General features: G+C 37.5%; 1 protein-coding gene across 1 annotated transcript in view; it reads left to right on the plus strand.

The window, feature by feature from the left end:
- The window catches only part of LOC150091720 (uncharacterized), a 92,923-nt gene that overhangs the window by 59,382 nt on the left and 15,070 nt on the right, over positions 1-18,471 (plus strand). The window contains exon 5 of the mRNA XM_090369451.1: positions 16,552-16,771. Within this exon, the coding sequence (XP_090225577.1) occupies positions 16,552-16,771 (220 nt within the window). The remainder of the gene's footprint in view (positions 1-16,551; positions 16,772-18,471) is intronic.

The raw sequence follows: 18,471 nt of genomic DNA on the forward strand, positions 1-18,471 counted from the left end.
GTTGCTAATGCTCCTAAAAACCAAACAAACAAACAACAAACTTCCTTGAGTGTAGTACAACACAGTTGGTACATTTCTCTTGGGTTATTGATACCTATATGCAGTACTTTGCATTTGTCAATGTTAAACTTATCTAGATCCAGTTGGAGTAGCATACTATCTTTACTGTCGTTAACAACCCTGCCAACCTTTGTATCATCTGCGAACTTGGATACTAATCCTGATATACCTTCATCAATATCATTGATAAATATACAAAACAACAATGGGCCCAACACCGGACCCTGCGGAACTCCACTAATAATATTAGTCCACGAAGAGCAGTGTCCATTGATTACCACTCTGTTTTCTCCCACTCAGCCATCCTTTTATTTATTGTAGAAACTTTCCCTTAATACCACACTGCTACAATTTGTACAGTAGCCTTCCATGTGCAACAGTATCAAAAACTTTCCTGAAATCCAAGGATATGATATCAAAATTATTTTTGACATTCAGTTCCTTTGTGACCACATCATAGTATCCATTCAAATTGGTCAGACCCTTTAACAAACCCATGCTGTGTCTTAACTATTACTGCAGTCTTGTCTAGATATCCTGCAATGCTTTAACCAGTGACTCCATTATTTTCCCTGGAACACAAGTCAAACTAACAGGTCTATAGTTGTGCCACCTTTTGTGTGAATCCCCTTTGTGAATTGGTGATACATTTACACACCTCCGGTCCATGGGTCCAAGGAAGCTCTCGTAATTATGGCTAAGGGTTTGCTTACTTCCTTTGCTGCCTCCTTTAATATAACTGAATAGATCCCATCTACCCCAGGTGCCTTCCTTATGTTTAACTTCAACAATTTCTCCTCAGTTTTTACAAAATCACTTAGCTCCCTGTTAGTTTGATAAACTTCTGGCATTCCCGTCATTGTATAATTCCTCATGTGTGAATGTAGATGCAAAATACTCATTCAGTTTATCAGCTACCTGAGCATGATCATCAATAGTCAACCCATCTATGTTAAGTGGTCCAATCTGATTCATCCCTTTCCTTCTAGAGTTTACATAAGTAAAGAACTCTTTGCATCCTTTGCCAAAGATTTCTTGTAATCTGTCTTCACTTGCCTAACCTCCTTTGTGACTTGATTACAGACAAGCTTATATCTGCCATAGGCTTCAGTGTCACCTGATAATCTATATGCATCCCATACATTTTTCTTCTGTGCCACGAGCCTCATTAATTCATCTGACAGTTACAATATGAGTTGCTCTTTCAACATTAAATTAAATGATGTTGCAATTATAAATGTGATACTGACCCTTTTATATAAAAAAAATAATGTGAAGAATACAAATTCTCCATCACAGATAGCTCATTTCCTTCAAGTAGTTTGTATTGTGCCATCCCTAATAGTTCACTTTGCTAATTAATGTCTGTAATTGCATTTCTCTAAAAATTGTCATTGTTAATTAAAACACACCAAATACTGAATATTGAACATTAAATGCATGTCAAATAGTGGAGCTTTGATAATTTTATGTAGTTTCATTTTAAATATTGGTTATCTGAACTCCCTTCCTGACCTCATATACCACACAGCAAAACAAAGTTAATTTGAAGTTTAGTACATATTTTTGTTTGATAATTCACAGCACTCAGGCAGTTCTAGCTGGTTGCGAAATTTTACATTTTCATAATTGCAAATTTGTTGCGAGAAAAATGTACAATTTTACTTCACTACCAGAGGATTAGTTAGTATTATGTTTGTCACTATGGTATGAACCCAGGGATAGATTAACATGTTGATACGGCGCCTCCGTAGCCAGGTGGGAAGGAGCGGCAGTGCGTAGAACATGCTTCTTGATTAGACCGGGGTTCGAGCCCGTCACCACCAAATACGGAGGATGCGGAAAGGTCAGGGAATGACCACCGCATATCCCGGAGCAATATGGCCTTAGTTGCTAATGCTCCTAAAAACCAAATAACAAACATAACAAACATGTTGATACCTTGTGCATCATGGAGTTTTTGATCCACTTGGATGAAAAGCCACCTGACTTTAAGAACCATTTTCTTCTGATTTGACATGATAAAAACCAGATATTTTTGTCAAGCAACTTTCACCAGTGGATGACTAATTCAGCCCTTGTGAGAAGAATGCCCAAAACGTTTGCTCTCCCTAAACCAGATGGTGTCAATCCCATAATTTTTGAATTTGGTTCATAAAGGTGGCAGTGAAAGTGTTAAGACTGTTGTAAGCTATAGGCACTTCTGCTTCTTGGGTCCTTTGGTAGATGCTAGTCTTAGTGCATCATAGCCTTAGTTGCTAATGCGCCAAAAAAATCCAAACAAACCAAACCACCCATAAAAATGCATCTACTTTGGTAGATGCATTTTTATGGGTGTATCAATTTCATCTGAGTAGATGAGCGATTAAAAACTATCACTGAATAATTTTTTTTTGGATGTTGAAGTATGTAACTTTAAGAGTTGATTTTATCACTATACTAATTATAATGTTTTTGTCTTTTGTCCTTGTAATTTAAAAATGTTCAAAGTGGTGGTGACAATTTAATACCATTACATGTGCATGTTTTTATGCTAATCATTTACATTTCTTTAGCAATTTATCTTGCCATCTTAGAAATGAATTATGAAGAGGAGCATTCTATTATGAACTTAAAGCTGATAAAAAAATTGTCTGATCAGTCAGGGGACAACAGAACTTGTCTTTCCATGTGATATTCTCTATTGAGAAAAAAGATTGTGTGAAAAAAATGTCATTTTAAGATTTTATTACTGATTTTGTAATGACAAAATCACAGATTTCATATCTTGTGTTAATTTCTCCTTATTTCTATAAAGAACGAATAAAGAGATCAGAAGATTTTTTGAACAGTCTTGTTACTAGAAAGTGTTATAATTCTGATGGCATTTCTCAAGTTGTCCTTAAAGTCTTTGCTCATGTTATGCTCTTATTCCATTGGCATTTTTTCTCTTGAATGAAAATTCTCTCAAGTCCTCTATTCCTGTGAAAGAAATGTCTTTGTCATCCATTTTTTGTCTTTATTACTCATAGACCTTTTCACATAATGGGGTGTGATGTTGCCCCAGATTTCTTTCAGAATTTTTTTTTTTATATTTTTACTTTATTTTTTATTGAACTCTATGTTACCACTTCATTGTAAAGCAAACAGATATTGTCAGCAACATTAAATCAGCTCATGACTATGTAAGAGAGTGCCAAGGAAATTATATTTTAAACAGTCCCAAATACTTGAAATACAGTAGAAACTCGATTATTCAGATTTTCCAGACCTTGATTATCTGGATTGCATGGGACAAATACACAATAATCGTTAAAATGTTAGGAAAAATATGTAGCAGATATTGTGTTGCACAATGCATGGTGAAGCAGTAAGTAGCAGGTGGTACATTCACCCGTATGGCATATGGCAATTCAGAATTACACTCATCTCCTGAGCATGACTAGTCAATGCACTTATACATTTCGACTGTTGGCATTTGTAGTGAGTAGACATGTCTTCATAGTGCTCCTAGGAAGTGCAGGAAGAGTATGGTGATTAGAGGATTAGATTAGGATTAAGGTGGCTAGATAATTGCTTTTAAATAATTTATTTAATATATTGTAAAATTTATTTTGATGTAAGTTTTTTTTCTCTCTAATAGTTTGTAAATTTAATTTTTATAATATTATAAATATAATTTTTTAAAAGTTACTTTCTGTGATATTTAGGAAATTTTAACAATGGTTGTGACAAGATTCACCTTGAACACTTCGTCAAAGGGTATCGTGACTCACAGAAATAGCCGATGGCGATTTCCAGGTGAATCATGATTTCATCGTTTGCAGAACCTGTGGCATGTATTCCAAGGTCGACCTAGTGAATAATCATAGCTCATCTGGTGATTTTGCGGGCCACACTGAATGATTTGAGAAAAATTAGTGTGTTATATTTTCCATATCTTGTTACATTTAAAAGGAAGTATCTCTTTTCATGTTAATGTTTTTTATTTTCAGGCTATATATAAAAAAATACAAATTACCATTACTTTTATGTGCAAGAAATCTGTCAGCAATTTCCTTTTTAGATTTTATTAAAATTATAAAAATATGATACTTCTGTTTTTTAAAAAAATGCCTTTTTCTTTAAATGCTCACTTTCGAAAATTTACAACCAGAAAAGGATTACTGCTTTTCAGTTTTAAGGTGAATAAATAAATATAACGATACACTGAAAATATTCAAAAACTTTATAGTACTTACAATGCACAATAACATTTACTGGACAAAACTTAACATTTAATGAGAAAATTTTGATTGATAATTTACAAAATTTAAAATGCTGTTTTAGTTCATTTTCTGCATGGGCCATATAAAAAGTATCCTCTGGCCAGTGGGCCATAGGTTGGACACCACTGCCTTAAGAATAATGCAGCTGGGAGCTCTTTAGGGATTCGACTCTAGTAACCTACCAAGTGATGCACTCCCCATTTGGGCCTCAGAGCAGAATAACCAAGTGCAAACTGCTCTGATTTAGAAGGACCTAGTTCTATTAGGAGACTCCACTGTCAGGGAATCTGGAAATATTTTTGTAATAAGGATAGGTGGACTAGAACCAGGGTATGTCTGCCGGGAGCAATAATTAATGATGTCACCAACAGACTGTCAGATTTTAAGGGGGTTACACACGGATCCCTGAATGCAAAATTTAAACTTTCAGATTCTAAGCTTTGAAGTTTTAGCATTCATTCATGTGGGGACTAATGATATTAAGCACACATGGAATGACAATTTGTTAGAATATAGGACCATGCTGAAGAAATGCCATGAGTTAGGTCAGAATGTCTTTGTCTGCAATAGGCACCTCCGTAGCCAGGTGGGCAGGAGCAGCAGTGCGTAGCACGTGCTTCTTGATTAGACCGGGGTTCGAGCCTGTGACCACCAAATACGGAGGATGCGGAAAGGTCGGGGAATGACCACCGCATATCCCCAGAGCAATATGGCCTTAGTTGCTAATGCTCTTTAAAAAAAAACCTATGTCTGCAATTCTGCCCAGGCGCGATAGGAGGGATTATATTCCGAAAAACTTGTGAATGAACTCAAGACTTGAGGACTCTGCAAGGCTTTTGAGGGGAAATTTTTATTAGCTTGGCCCACACTTGTAGGTAGAAATCTGTTTTGTAGAGATGGGATATATTTAAGCAAGTGGTGCAAGAGTTTTTGCTAGTATCATTGAGGATACCTTAGAACTTTAGGGAAACTGCTAGTTTGGGGGGGGGGGACAAGGGTAATATAGATTCGTGTTTATCTGATAATATTGGTCAAAGTAATTCTTGCACATACCCAAGAGTTCTTGTTTATTACTGCAACAGATCATATTAGCAAGGGCAGAAATGTTTTAAATAAGCTTGTAGCTAAAGCCAGGGAAGCAAGCTTAAATAACTTAAAGGGGTATGTCAGGGTAGTTAACTATACAAGAACACTGTCTTAATGTTTTATACAATAATTTTATCGCCGACCGGGCTAGCCGAGTGGGTAAAGTACCTGCCCGGCAACCCAAAAGGTCGCGGGTTCGATTCCCGCCTCGGGCTTGGATCAAAGTACTGCAAAAACCTTGGGAGGTGCAATATGGCCACAGAAGCCGATGCGCCAACAACTACCAAATCAAAAAATAATTTTATCAAGTGTCATCAATAAAATGAGTGAATTCGAACTGCTAGTTAGGACAAGTAACACTGACATAATAGCTTATGGAAAAGTGGTGTATCTGGAGATAGGGATGATGAGTTTCAGTATAGTAAGTACAATGTATTTAGAAAGGATAGGGGAGATAGAAGGGGTGGTGGGGTCATGCTTATCAAAAGCAGCCTGAACACAGCAAAAGCTTTCCCTGGATTCAGATGTTTTGTATGCTAGTATAGAATCTGTATAGTGTGAGTTAGTTGGAAGCAAAGATATGAGAATGGGAGTAATCTACAGGCCAGGTGATTGTGAAGATTATGATGAGAGCCTCTACATGCAAATAATGGGAAAGTAAGCATGAATATCTTATGGTTGATTTTAATTTGGCTCTAATTGATTGGAGCAGGGAAGAAACTTGACATGGGGAATAAAATTTTTAAATCAACTAGATGATTGTTATTTGTATCAATGTCAGGGAAACTATTAGGGAAAAGAATATTCTAGACCTCATCATTACCCATGAACCAGATGACATAATAGGGCTGACAGTACAGGAACCAGTAGCAGGAAGTAATCACTGAGTTCTACGGTGGATGATGAAGAGAGAGGTAGCAATAGTTAAAGGCAAGGGAATGGGTTGTAATTTCAGGAAAGGAAATTATGATGGCTTAAGGTGCTACATGGCCTCTATTAACTGGGTAGATTTTTCACAGAGAGCAAATACAATTGAATTATGGTATACCTTTATAACATTAATCACAGAAGCCATGAATGCATATATACCATTAAAAAATACTTCACGAAGAGGATTCCCAGTTGGATAAATAATAAAGTTGCCAGATTACTAGATCAGAAAACGACAGCATGAAAAAGTTACAGAGCAGTAAAAGTACTTAAGTCCATAACAGCTACAAATTGATCTATAATAGTGCCACAGAAAAGGTTAGGCTGGCAAAGAGAGCAAAAAGTGGGGATAAGAAATTTTTACATGTATAAATGCGAAGAAGAGGGAAAATCAGATTAGACTCTTATGTAATGGATGTGGGATAGTATTAGATACTCCAGCTGATGTTGCAGATGAACTCAACAGTTACTCTTTGATATTTTTGCAGAAGAATAACTCTTTTACGTCAATGAGAAATTATGGGAGTGAAGCTTAAAAATATGTAATTAATGATATTAACATTTCATATGATTATTTAATGAAAAAACTTTTGAGCCTACAAGCGAGTAATGCTTCTGGGGTTGATGGCATATACCCTATAACTTCAAGATTCCTGGTCAGCGTGAAGAGGAAAAGACCAAACCTTCCAGTACAGCACGACAAAACAAATGGCCCTCAGTCCCCAGCGGCTTTCACTCCCCCTCTTATGGCAGCGAGAGGATCAGAGTGGAAGCAGACAGTGTTAAGAATCTCTGGGTACGACCAAGGCTGCCATGCATGGAAACTGAACTTGGCCTGTTACAACGTAAGATTGCTCATCGGTGAAGACAGGATATTAGAGCTGGAAAAGGAACTAGAAAATGTGGAATATCATCGGTTTGGCTGAAACAAGAAGAAGAAATGAATCACTTATAAGTTTATCAAGTGGAAATCTGCTGTACACCAATGGACACAGTGAAAGGAGCGAAGGTGGAGTTGGGTTTCTGATCCATAAAGATATAAAAAACATTTTGGAATTCAAAAGTACCTCACCAAGGGTGTCAAGACTAATACACAAGATTTCTAAGAGGTACAAGCTAAAGATTATAATGATTTATGCACCAATATCAAGTCATGATGATGAAGAGGTTGAAGAAATGTACACTGAAATTGAGAGTCTTCTAGATGAGCAGAAAACCCACTAACTATTATTATGGGGGACTTCAATGCTAAGGTTGGAAAAAGACAAAACAGCACAGAAAGGAGAGCTATAGGAAATTTTGGAATTGGTGAAAGACTTGTGGAATTTGAAGAATCTCAAAGATTGTCAGTAATGAACCCTTTTTTCAAGAAAAGGGCGAACAGAAAGTGGATATGGGAGAGTCTAAATGGATTAACAACTAATGAAATCGACTTCATCCTTATTAACAGAAGCTATATCGTGAATGATGTTACCATCCTGAATAAGGTAAACATTGGAAGTGATCACAGAATGGTAAGTGCATACCTGATATAGATGAAGGAAAAGAAAGGAAAAAACTGACTCGAGTAAATAATACAAAGGTCTTTGAGATAACGGAAGAGGAGAAAAAGGAGTATGTACTGGAACTTAAGAACAAGTTTGAGCTTCTGCAGACTGCTCAGGACCAAGATATCGACGAGGAATATTTCAACTTTCTGAAAGTAGTAGTGGTGGCATGTGATGCAAGAAAGCAAGTATATGCAGCATATGATGCTGCATATACTTGCAGTATATGCAAGTATAAGCAAGTATATGCAGCATTTGGCTGATGCTTATGCAGCATCAGCCAAAAAAAAAGGAAAAAAAAAAAAAAAAAAAAAAATCACATCATTCCCTCCAAATGCTTGTCCAGTTCCTCCTTAAATTTATTCAACCTATCAACTTCCACGACAGATGGAAGTTTGTTCCAGCAATTAACCACCCACTGGCTAAAGGCAAATTTCCGCACATCTATTCTAAATCTGTCTTTTCTTAATTTGAATTTATGCCCCCTTAGGTTCGTAATCTGAACAAGTGAATGGATCCTATCAGAAGTCAGCGTGCCACACCTCAATCAGATCACCGCGCAGGTGCCTAGTCTCCAGCCACTGCAATTTGCAGAACTTAAGACTCTCTTGGTAAGAGGATCCCTTCATTCCCCTCATCAATCTTGTTGCCCTTCTCTGTACACGCTCAAGCAAATCAACATCCTTCCTAAAACGAGGCCTCCAGACCTGTATGCAGTACTCAAGGTGTGGCCTGACCATTGCCTTATACAGAGGGACAATCACTTCCTTTTCCCAGCTAACAAAATTCCTATATATCATTGACAGAACCCCATGACTTGCCCTGGCAGCCTGTCTGCATTGCTCAGAAAACTTCATATCTGACTGCACAATTACTCCCAGGTCTTTTTCATTTTCTACCACCTTAAGTGTAGTACCACACAGTTGGTACTTTTCTCTCGGGTTACTTCTACCCATATGCAGTACTTTGCATTTGTCAAGATTAAACTTCAGTTGCCACTTCTTAGCCCATCTGCCCAAATTATCTAGATCCTGTTGCAGTAGCACACTGCCATTACTGTCATTAACAATCCTGCCAACCTTTGTATCATCTGCAGACTTCGATACTAAGCCTGATATACCTTCATCAATATCATTGATAAATATACAAAACAATAGTGGACCCAACACCGAACCCTGTAGGACTCCACTAATAACATTAGTCCATGAAGAGCAGCATCCATTGATTACCACCCTCTGTCTTCTTCCACTTAACCATCCTTTTATCCATTGTAGCAACTTACCCTTAATACCATTCTGCTCCAATTTGTACAATAGTCTTCCATGCGCAACAGTGTCAAAAGCTTTCCTGAAATACAAATATATGATATCAAAATTATTTTATGCATCCAGTTCCTTTGTAACCACATCATATGTTTTGTAGGTGGTAGATGACTTTCATCAACCGGTGAAATACCACCACTTTGCTTATTGGAGGCTTGAAGTGGTGAAACCCATGTTTAGTCTCTAGAGCAAAGTTTCCGGCATCCCCCTCCCCCCATACTTCTCCTTCTACCCATGCACGGTACTAAGTACTATAGGTTTTGATACCTTTCGTGTTTGGGGTTTTCATAAAAAAAGTGATAAAGCGCAAGAAACCTATAGGCAAAAAGAAATCAAAAGAAGAACAAATTAGTCAAGAAACACTTGTTATGATGAACTGAAGGTGACAGATGAAGAGCAAGATAAACACTGACAAGGAGAAAATTGAGTATACTGAGTTAGGCAAAGCCATTAGAAAATGACTCAGAGAGGACATAAGAAGATTTAACACAAGAAAAGTAGAACAAGCATTAAGAGAAAACAAAGGACTAAATCAGCAGCCATGAGCAGTAATACAGAAAGACAAATGATACTGAAACTGAAGAATAGCGATGGTGTACTTATAAATAGCAGAGAAGGCATAATTCAAATAGCAGAAGACTACTATAGAGAATTATACAAGAAGCGAGGGAATGATGCCAGCAGTGGGGAAGATGGATTGCAAATTAGTAACACATACGACATACCCGATATTCTTCCTGATGAGGTAGAACAGATCCACCTTCACCACTTACGGTTTTCCAAGAAATTTTATGCCGAGTTTTGAACTTGTCTAGCCATCCCACAGAAGCTTTGAACTCATTTACTCCCATAGATTTCGCAACCTCCAAAGCCTTTTCCCTAATAATAGGCCCATTAATGGGAATTTTTTTAGCACGTGCGCAACAAAACCACTCATACATAACATTGTCAATTTGAAGTCCAACAGTTTTTGGGAATGATTTTTGAACCTGATCATTTCCGTGTTGCCAAAATTGTTTGAGCAGTTCATTTTTTTTATTTAGGATGTCGCTTACCTGCGTCTTCCCAATTTTGAATTTTGCAGCGACATTGCGAACACTATTTTTTTGCCGATAATGAGTTCGACTTTATCTTTTAAAGTTAAATGTGTACGAGAAGACATTGTGCACTTCACACGACACTGAACAAAACTGAAACTCAAAAGACGAAAGGCCGACCAAATTCCCCCCCACTGCACACACCGAATTCATCAGAAGTTTTACATGTGCCTTAAAATTCTTGAAAAAGGGTTTAGAACCGCGACGTAAACCTTGATAAAATTCAGAGAATCGGAAATAGAAAATAAACACACGATTGAGGCAATACGTGGAAGAAAAATTCCTAGAAAAAGGGCCGTGAGCTCGCCCGCTGCCCGTTATGGCGAGATCAAATTAAGTGCTAATCTAAACGAAACAGGGCAGATTGCCAGTAAGTGTCCGTTACAGAGAATGTCCGCTAGACAGAAGCTGAAAACACGTTAAAACCAATAGAGGTGGGTTGGGGAATTTGAAAATGTCCGTTGTAGAGAGGTGTCCGTTAGGAGAAGTTTCACTGTATTATGATTTTGAAGAAAATATATGAGAACGCTACCTCCTTTATTTGACTAGACAAAGACAGTAGCAAATTTAAAATTGAGAAAGGAGTTCGACAAGGAGACACAATATCTCTGAAGCTGTTTACTGCTGCCCTTGAGGAAGCTTTCAGAAGATTAGACTGGTCGCAGAAAGGAGTCAATGTGAATGGAGAGTACCTAAACCATTTACGATTTGCAGATGACATTGTGGTCATAAGCCACGAACCCAAAGAATTAGAGGAAAATCTTAATCAGTTATGCACAGTTAGTAAGGATTTTGGACTAAAGGTGAATATGGCTGAAACAAAAGTAATGTTGAACAAGTATGCCACAGAAAGGGACATAATGATTGAACAAGCAGTAATTGAAATGGTGGAGTCATATACTTATCTGGGAAAAGTTATTAGCTGTAATAATGATAAATGGCTGGAAATCAAGAGAAGAATAAATTTTGGATGGATAGCATTCAGGAAATATAGTCACATACCGAGGAGCAGTATCCCAGTTTGTCTGAAACGTAAAATAATGAACCAATGTATACTCCCCACCATGACTTATGGAAGTGAAACTTGGGCACTTACCAAAAGAATGGAAGAGAAGCTGAGAACTACACGTCAAAGAATGGAAGAGAAGCTGAGAACTACACAGAAAAGAATGGAACGAATTATATTAGAAGAGAAACACATGGATTAGGCAGAAAACTCAAGTAAAGGACATTCTTACCAAAACTAAAGGACTCATGAAATTCATGAGTTTGTGGGTAGTAAATGAATGGCCATTGCACAAAACATAAGGAACTGGAAAGTTGCTGGATAGGCCTTCATCCTGCAGTGGATTGAAAATGGCTGATGATGATGACCTATAATTTTAAGGGATGCAGCATGTGAGTTCATTGAACCATTGAGGCTAATTATCAGAGCATCACTGGTGATGCTCTGATAATTAGCCACAATGGTGGAATTCAGGAGAGATTCCACTCCATTGGAGAGAAAATTGCTAACGTATCTTCAATGCATAAGGGCGGTTCTAAGTGTGTATGGGAAATTACCGACCAGTCAGTGTAACTTCAGTAGTAGGGAAAACCATGGAGGCAATGGTTTTCCCTACTAGGAATTCAGGATCATTTATATAGAAATGGAATTCTGAAGGATACTCAGCATGGTTTTTTAAAGGGAAAATCACATTTAACTAATTTGGTTAGTTATTTTGACAGGATCACTGAAGAGCTGGACTTAGGGAATAATTTTGACATTGTTTATTTAGATTTCAGCAAAGCATTTGACTCAGTCCCACATGAGCAGTTACTTTATAAGCTGGAACAAGTTTTAATCACAGGGAAAATCCTTAGATAGATAGCAGGATGCAGTGTTGTGATAAGTGGTTATTCTTCAGATTGGGTGATTGTAAGAAGTGAGGTTACCCAGGGATCAGTTTTGGGGCTACTGTTGTTTTTGATTTTCTTAAATGACATTGATGATGAAGGGATAGAGGGTGTGATGTCTAAATTTGCAGATGATGTAAAGATTGGTAGAGTAGTTAATGATCACCACCAAGCAGAGCTGCTTCAGAGTGACCTAGATAGACTTCAGGGATGGTCAGAAAAGTGCTTTGCTCTAATCCAGCAAAGTCTTACCCTGGGGAACAGTAAACCCAAATATCGTCTTCTCAACCTCCAACCCAAGCACGGCACTAAGTACTATAGGTTCTAATACCGCTCGTGTTTGGGATTTACATAAAAAAGGAAAAAAAAAAAAATAATAAAAATAATTATTTATTTATTTTATTATGTAATTTGTATTTTTTTTTTTTTTATGTAAATCCCAAACACGAGCGGTATTAGAACCTATAGTACTTAGTACCATGCTTGGGTTGGAGGTTGAGAAGATGAAAGAAGATATTTGTTAACATTAGGAAACGGCAATTGAATGAATAAACAAGGAAGATAAAAAGTTGGTTCTGTTAGTTTGAAGTTGGACAGTAAATGGATGTCGCTGGTGACAGCACGTGTTCGGACTGTTTTGAAAGAGAGAGCGGGAATTATAGAAGCTAATTCAGAAGAACAATGCCCATGGAAATATCTGCAGAAGAGGCATTCAGCAGAAACAGTACATCTATGAGACAGTGAGTGGAGAGAGTCTGTTAGAGATGAATCATTAATTAACCTAACTGCCCTCTTCTGAACGGAATCAAGAATCCTGGGAGAGGTTTTGGGGGCACCACCCCAGATGTGGGAACAATATTCCATGGTAGGGCGGATTTGTAAAGAGTGAACATCTGTTTGGAAGAAAAGTAATGCCGAGAGAGAAAACCAAGTTTTTTAGACGCAGAAGAAGTAATATTTGTAATGTGCTTGTGCCAAAACAGATTAGAAGTCAAGTAATCCCCAAAAGAGATATATCATTTTGCCTAGAAATCGGAGATTCACCAAAGATAAGCATAGGAGCAGAAAAATCCTTTTTGCGAGATATAAGACAAGACTGAGTTTTAGAAGGGTTGAAATCAACTAAATTGTCTTTGCCCCACTGGAGAATTACCTGAAGATTGGAATTTAAGGAATTGGTAGCAGATTTTCGAGAAGTTGAAGCTGATTGAGCAGGACAAAGTTTCTCAAAATGGAAAGTCGAATGCAATGTGCTATCATCGGCAAAACTATGGATAGGATTTCATATCCATAGTCAATGGAATAAGGTCATTAATATACAAGAGGAAGAGTGGGGGAAAGAACTGAACCTTGGGGTTCACCAGCATTAGTGGAGAAGTTAGAAGACAGAGAGCCAGCTACCATCACCCTCAGTGAACGATCAGGGAGAAAACTGGATAACCAATTACAAAAAACAGTTGGCAAACCATAAGATGAAAGCTTGTTTAGAAGACCTTTATGCCAAATACGATCGAAAGCCTTTGAGATGTCAAGAGCAACTGCTTGTGTTTCACTGAACTTTTCCATTGGAATTGTCCATAAATGGGTAACATAAGCCAGAATATCACCAGTGGATCTACACTGACGGAATCCATACTGGTGATCGCTGATCAGACGGAAGGTTTCTAGGTAGTTTAAGAGTTGGCGGTTAATTGATTTCTAAATTACTTTAGAAAGAGTAGAACTAATTGCAATGGGACGATAATTGGATGGGAAGGATTTGTCACCCTTTTTAGGAACTGGCTTGGATATGAGCAAATTTCCAAGCAGAAGGAAAAACACCTTTGGAATAAGAAAGTGAAAAAAGGCTGCAAAGAATAGCAGTAAGTTAGGGAGCACAGGTTTTGAAAACAAGTGGAGAAATACCATTGGGACCTGGAGCTTACTTAACATCAAGATTCATCAAAATCCTTCTGACATCCTTTTGACGGAAGACCACAGGAGGCATTGTGAATGGAGCGTGTTAGGAATGTTGGGAGGTGTTTTACCAAGATCATTAATACATGAGTTTGAAGAAAAATGGGATTCTAGCAGGCGAGCTTTATCCTTGGCTGAAGTGACAACAGAACCATCTGGTTTTCACAGAGGTGGGCAAAAGTTGCAGCCAATAGCTTTGGCAAGAGACCAGAATGCTCAGTTACCATTAGGGCCAGAAGCAAGTTTTCTACTGTTAGCCTGTTCAAAATCTAGTTTGGACTGATTAATAACTGCTTTAAAATTGTTGCGAGCTTTGGTGTAGGCAGAAAATGAAACTGAAGAATTGGAAACAAGCCAACTGGAATATGCAACATTCTTCTCTTGAACAGCCTTAGCACATTTATTGGAAAATCAAGGTTTAGATAAAGGACAATATTTTAAAGTGGAGTGTGGGATAAAGGATTCCATTCCTGCAAGACCAATTTCACTGACATGATCTGAGAAAACAGTGACATCAAAAATTTTGAAACTTCTGATGTCACTGTTTGTTTCATCATTTGAAAGTAATCCAACCAAAGAAAAGAAATCCCGCAAGTCATCCCATTTTGCATTCTCGTAATGCCAAGCAATACGAGGTTGGGAATAGCCATGAGATAAAGGCTCCACCGGAGAAGAGACAATCACCAGATTGTGATCTGAGGTGCGTAAAGGACCTCTCATTTTGACCATGTACTTAGAAGGGTTGTTTGTGAGAAAAAGATCAAGCGTGTTGGCTGTATGGTTAGGATTGTCCCTTGTTCTTGTAGGTAAATGCACAATCTGTGCAAGGTAATGCAATTGCAAGTTGCAAAAGCCTCAGCATCTCGACTAATTGCAAAAGCCTCAGCATCTCGACTAGCGGGGTCGGTGTGACTAGAAAACAGAAACCAGCTGGAGTTGTGAACATTAAAATCACCAAGGAAAATTACCTCACTGTTAGGAAAGTTGGACTGCAGAAAGTCAAGTTGCAAAGAGAGGAAGTCAGAGGAAGAGTGGAGTTGGGAGAACAGTAGAGACAACAGATGAATTTGACACAATGAGGTAGAGAGATTTTAAGCCAGAGAAGATTGAAAAGAGGAGATTCTAAATTACCACGCCTCTGACAGGGAATATCGGAATGGACATGTGCACAAGTACCACCTTTGAGTGAAAATGAATCATACAGCGAATAATTTGGGCAACTGAGATTAGCAGTAGTTGAATCAACCGATAACTGAGATTCTGTCAGAAAAAGTACATGGGGTTTGACGCAAGTGGAAATGGACATCGTTGAGACCACATATATTTGTGAAATGAATTAGGAAGTGTTTGGGATGTTTAGATCTTTTCACAGATAAGCTTACTCTATTAGTTTGACAATTCATGGTGTATTCAATAGTAAGAAAAAGTGGGTGGGACATGCTGTATGAAGTAATGAAGTTTTTGGATATGGCGTACATATGGTAAGAATATACCCAGATCCTCGACGTAACATGGCTTCGACAATGTCCCCCACATACACACTACTCGGACTCCCTCCAGTCACTAACTGGCTGAATAGAGGTAGCAAGATTATACACTAGCTGATCTGGAAGCCCCCCTAGAGAGTTAAGTCCGGTATACTAACTAGTGGCTTGCCTGCGAACACCGTTTTAGAGCTGTACCTTTGAAATGTGAGGAAGATTGGATCTCGCCACAATGTTCATCATAACCTCAAAAGTTATCAATCATACTGCATGATAGAAGAGAAGGGGAAGCGTTGACTGGAACTTAGCTCTGGAGACTAAACATGGGTTCCACCACTTCAAGCCTCCAATAAGCAAACCGGTGGAATTCACCGGTTGATGAGAGTCATCTACCACCTAGTCAGTATTGTATTATAAAGTATTGTATTGCATTGTATTGACTTAATATTTAAGTCAATATTATTAAAAAATGTATATTTTTTAATAAAACTTGCATTAAAATTTGCCCCATCCTACTACCTATAACCCATATCCATGTAACTCAATAGAGAACTCAACTGAATTTCATGTAGTATAGCTGAAAAAATCAAGCCTACCAACCAAAAACCTCACATTTTAGAACTCCACCCATCGGAATTGTGAAGATGGCGAACATCGAAAAAACAAGATGCAGGTACCGTATTCTAATCCCACCGATCTTCCTGATACAATCTTGCCTTAACCACCATCAAACACAACCCAACAAATTTATTTGATTATATGGATTTTTTGTTATATGGACATCTTGCATCCCCATTTAATCTGGATAATCGAGTTTCTACTGTATTTTTAAAAATTATTTAGAACATTGGCATATATAGGCATTCCAACATTTAAAAAAAAAAAAAAAAAACCTATTTAATAAATTTTATTTATTTATTTTTTAGGAATGTTTTAGTATTTGGTCTTAATGCAGTAACTAGATCATTAGAAAAAGACTTGCTTGCTGCTGTTGTTGTATCCAAATCAGCTAATCCTCCTCATCTTGTTCAGCACTTGATACCATTATGTACAAGTAAGGGAGTTCCTGCAGTTGGGATGAAAGAACTTTCCACTACAATTGCAAATTTGTTCAATATCAGTTGTCTGTTGGCATTAGGAATAAAAGTGAGTACAAAAATTAGCAACATGCATGCCATATAAATGTCTAAAAGCAAGCAGTATAGACTGGTAAAAACAGTTAAATAATTTTACATTCTATTGGATAAGCTAATGTGTTGATTCCATTGTGGCTGAAACAATAGCACACATTCAGAGACTGATATGCAAATATAAATGATTTGGTTTTCCAACAAATATAGGCCAAAAACATGCAAATTTAGGTATGTGTGATCATTTCATTAAATACTGCACATAGTCTGAAAATGTCATATCAGGTGGAGATTCACTGGGGCACTGGAGGCAGGACAGTCACAGTACCAAGTTGCAGCATGACTTGGTGTGTCACAAAGTTTCAGCAGCAGGTTTTGGAATTGGTTCCAAGAAACCCAGACCATTTGCAGATGTCCAGATCAGAGTTGTAGGCCATCAACAATGCTTTGGCAAAATTGAACTCTCTATCCCCCCCCCCCCCTCCATTGCAGTTGACACTTAAATCTACTACTGCTCAGGTGCTTTGCAGCAGCAACAACAGCCACGTGTGCTTCAGTTCAAATCAGGTTGTTCAATTATAAGTGTTATAGATCAGTGGTCTCCAAATGTTTTTGGTCGCGCACCCTTTTTTTACTTAAAAGGACTAGTGTGAATAAAAAATTAAATATACTGTATAAGTTTAATATATTTTTTATTTATAAATCATTTATATGGAAGGCATTATATCTAAATCACATTTATAAAATCACATATAATTTTAAAAGATCACAAATAAAAAAAAATACAAAACAAAAATTGAAGTTCAAGCACAAAATGTTATGAACTCATTAATGTAACAAGTGTAGTAAATGTAATACTATTTGTTTTATTTATAAATAATTTACATGGTATGCATTATATGTAGAATCACATATATAAAATCACAATATAATTCGATGCAAAAATACAAAACGAAATTGAAATTAAAGTACAAAGTGGTATAAATCAAATAAACAGCATTTTTTAGTGGGAACAATGTGCTTGAATATTTTTCATTATTGCTGTGTATCTTGGTTTCATATTTTGGGACACAGCTACCTGAACATCTGCTTCCAAATTAAGTTTATTATTTTTAAATGTGGTTTTAATAGTCATTGCAGAGAAAATCACCTCACATTGGTACGTTGATCCAAATGGAAGTATTGCATCGCTACCAAATCACCCCATGGATCATCCGCGTACCTCACTTTGGAGACTACTGTTATAGACAATCCACACAGTCTGGGTCATCCTGTAACACTTATATGCTAGAAGATGAAACGCCTCTATAGACATGGAATTTTTGTGAGAAGACCTTTAGGTGTTCCATCAAACACCTGGCATTATAGGGTCAGAAGAATATGAGCATTCGAACATCATAATCAGACTGATGAGGCATGGCACCCTGTGCTCTTCACAGCTGAGTCTAGATAAAACTTGCAGTTGAATTCTCATTGAGTCCTAGTGTGGTGCGAAAGAGGAACCCAAAACAACACTGTGTATGCACAGGAATGTAGTCAGTTGGATGGATGTGGATTATCGGTATGCGGTGGCTTTAGTTTCTGTGGTTGTATACAGTCTCCACATCATCAGGAATAGGACTTTAATTGCATGCAGGTATAGAGATGAGATCTTTTGAGCAAAGAGTGTTCTGGTGGGCAACAATGCTCAACCCCATAGAATGTAGCTGGTCAGTA

This window comes from Mastigoproctus giganteus, chromosome 1, assembly GCF_048544385.1.
Source record: "Mastigoproctus giganteus isolate SK-2022 chromosome 1, ASM4854438v1, whole genome shotgun sequence".
NCBI classification, from domain to species: domain Eukaryota; kingdom Metazoa; phylum Arthropoda; class Arachnida; order Uropygi; family Thelyphonidae; genus Mastigoproctus; species Mastigoproctus giganteus.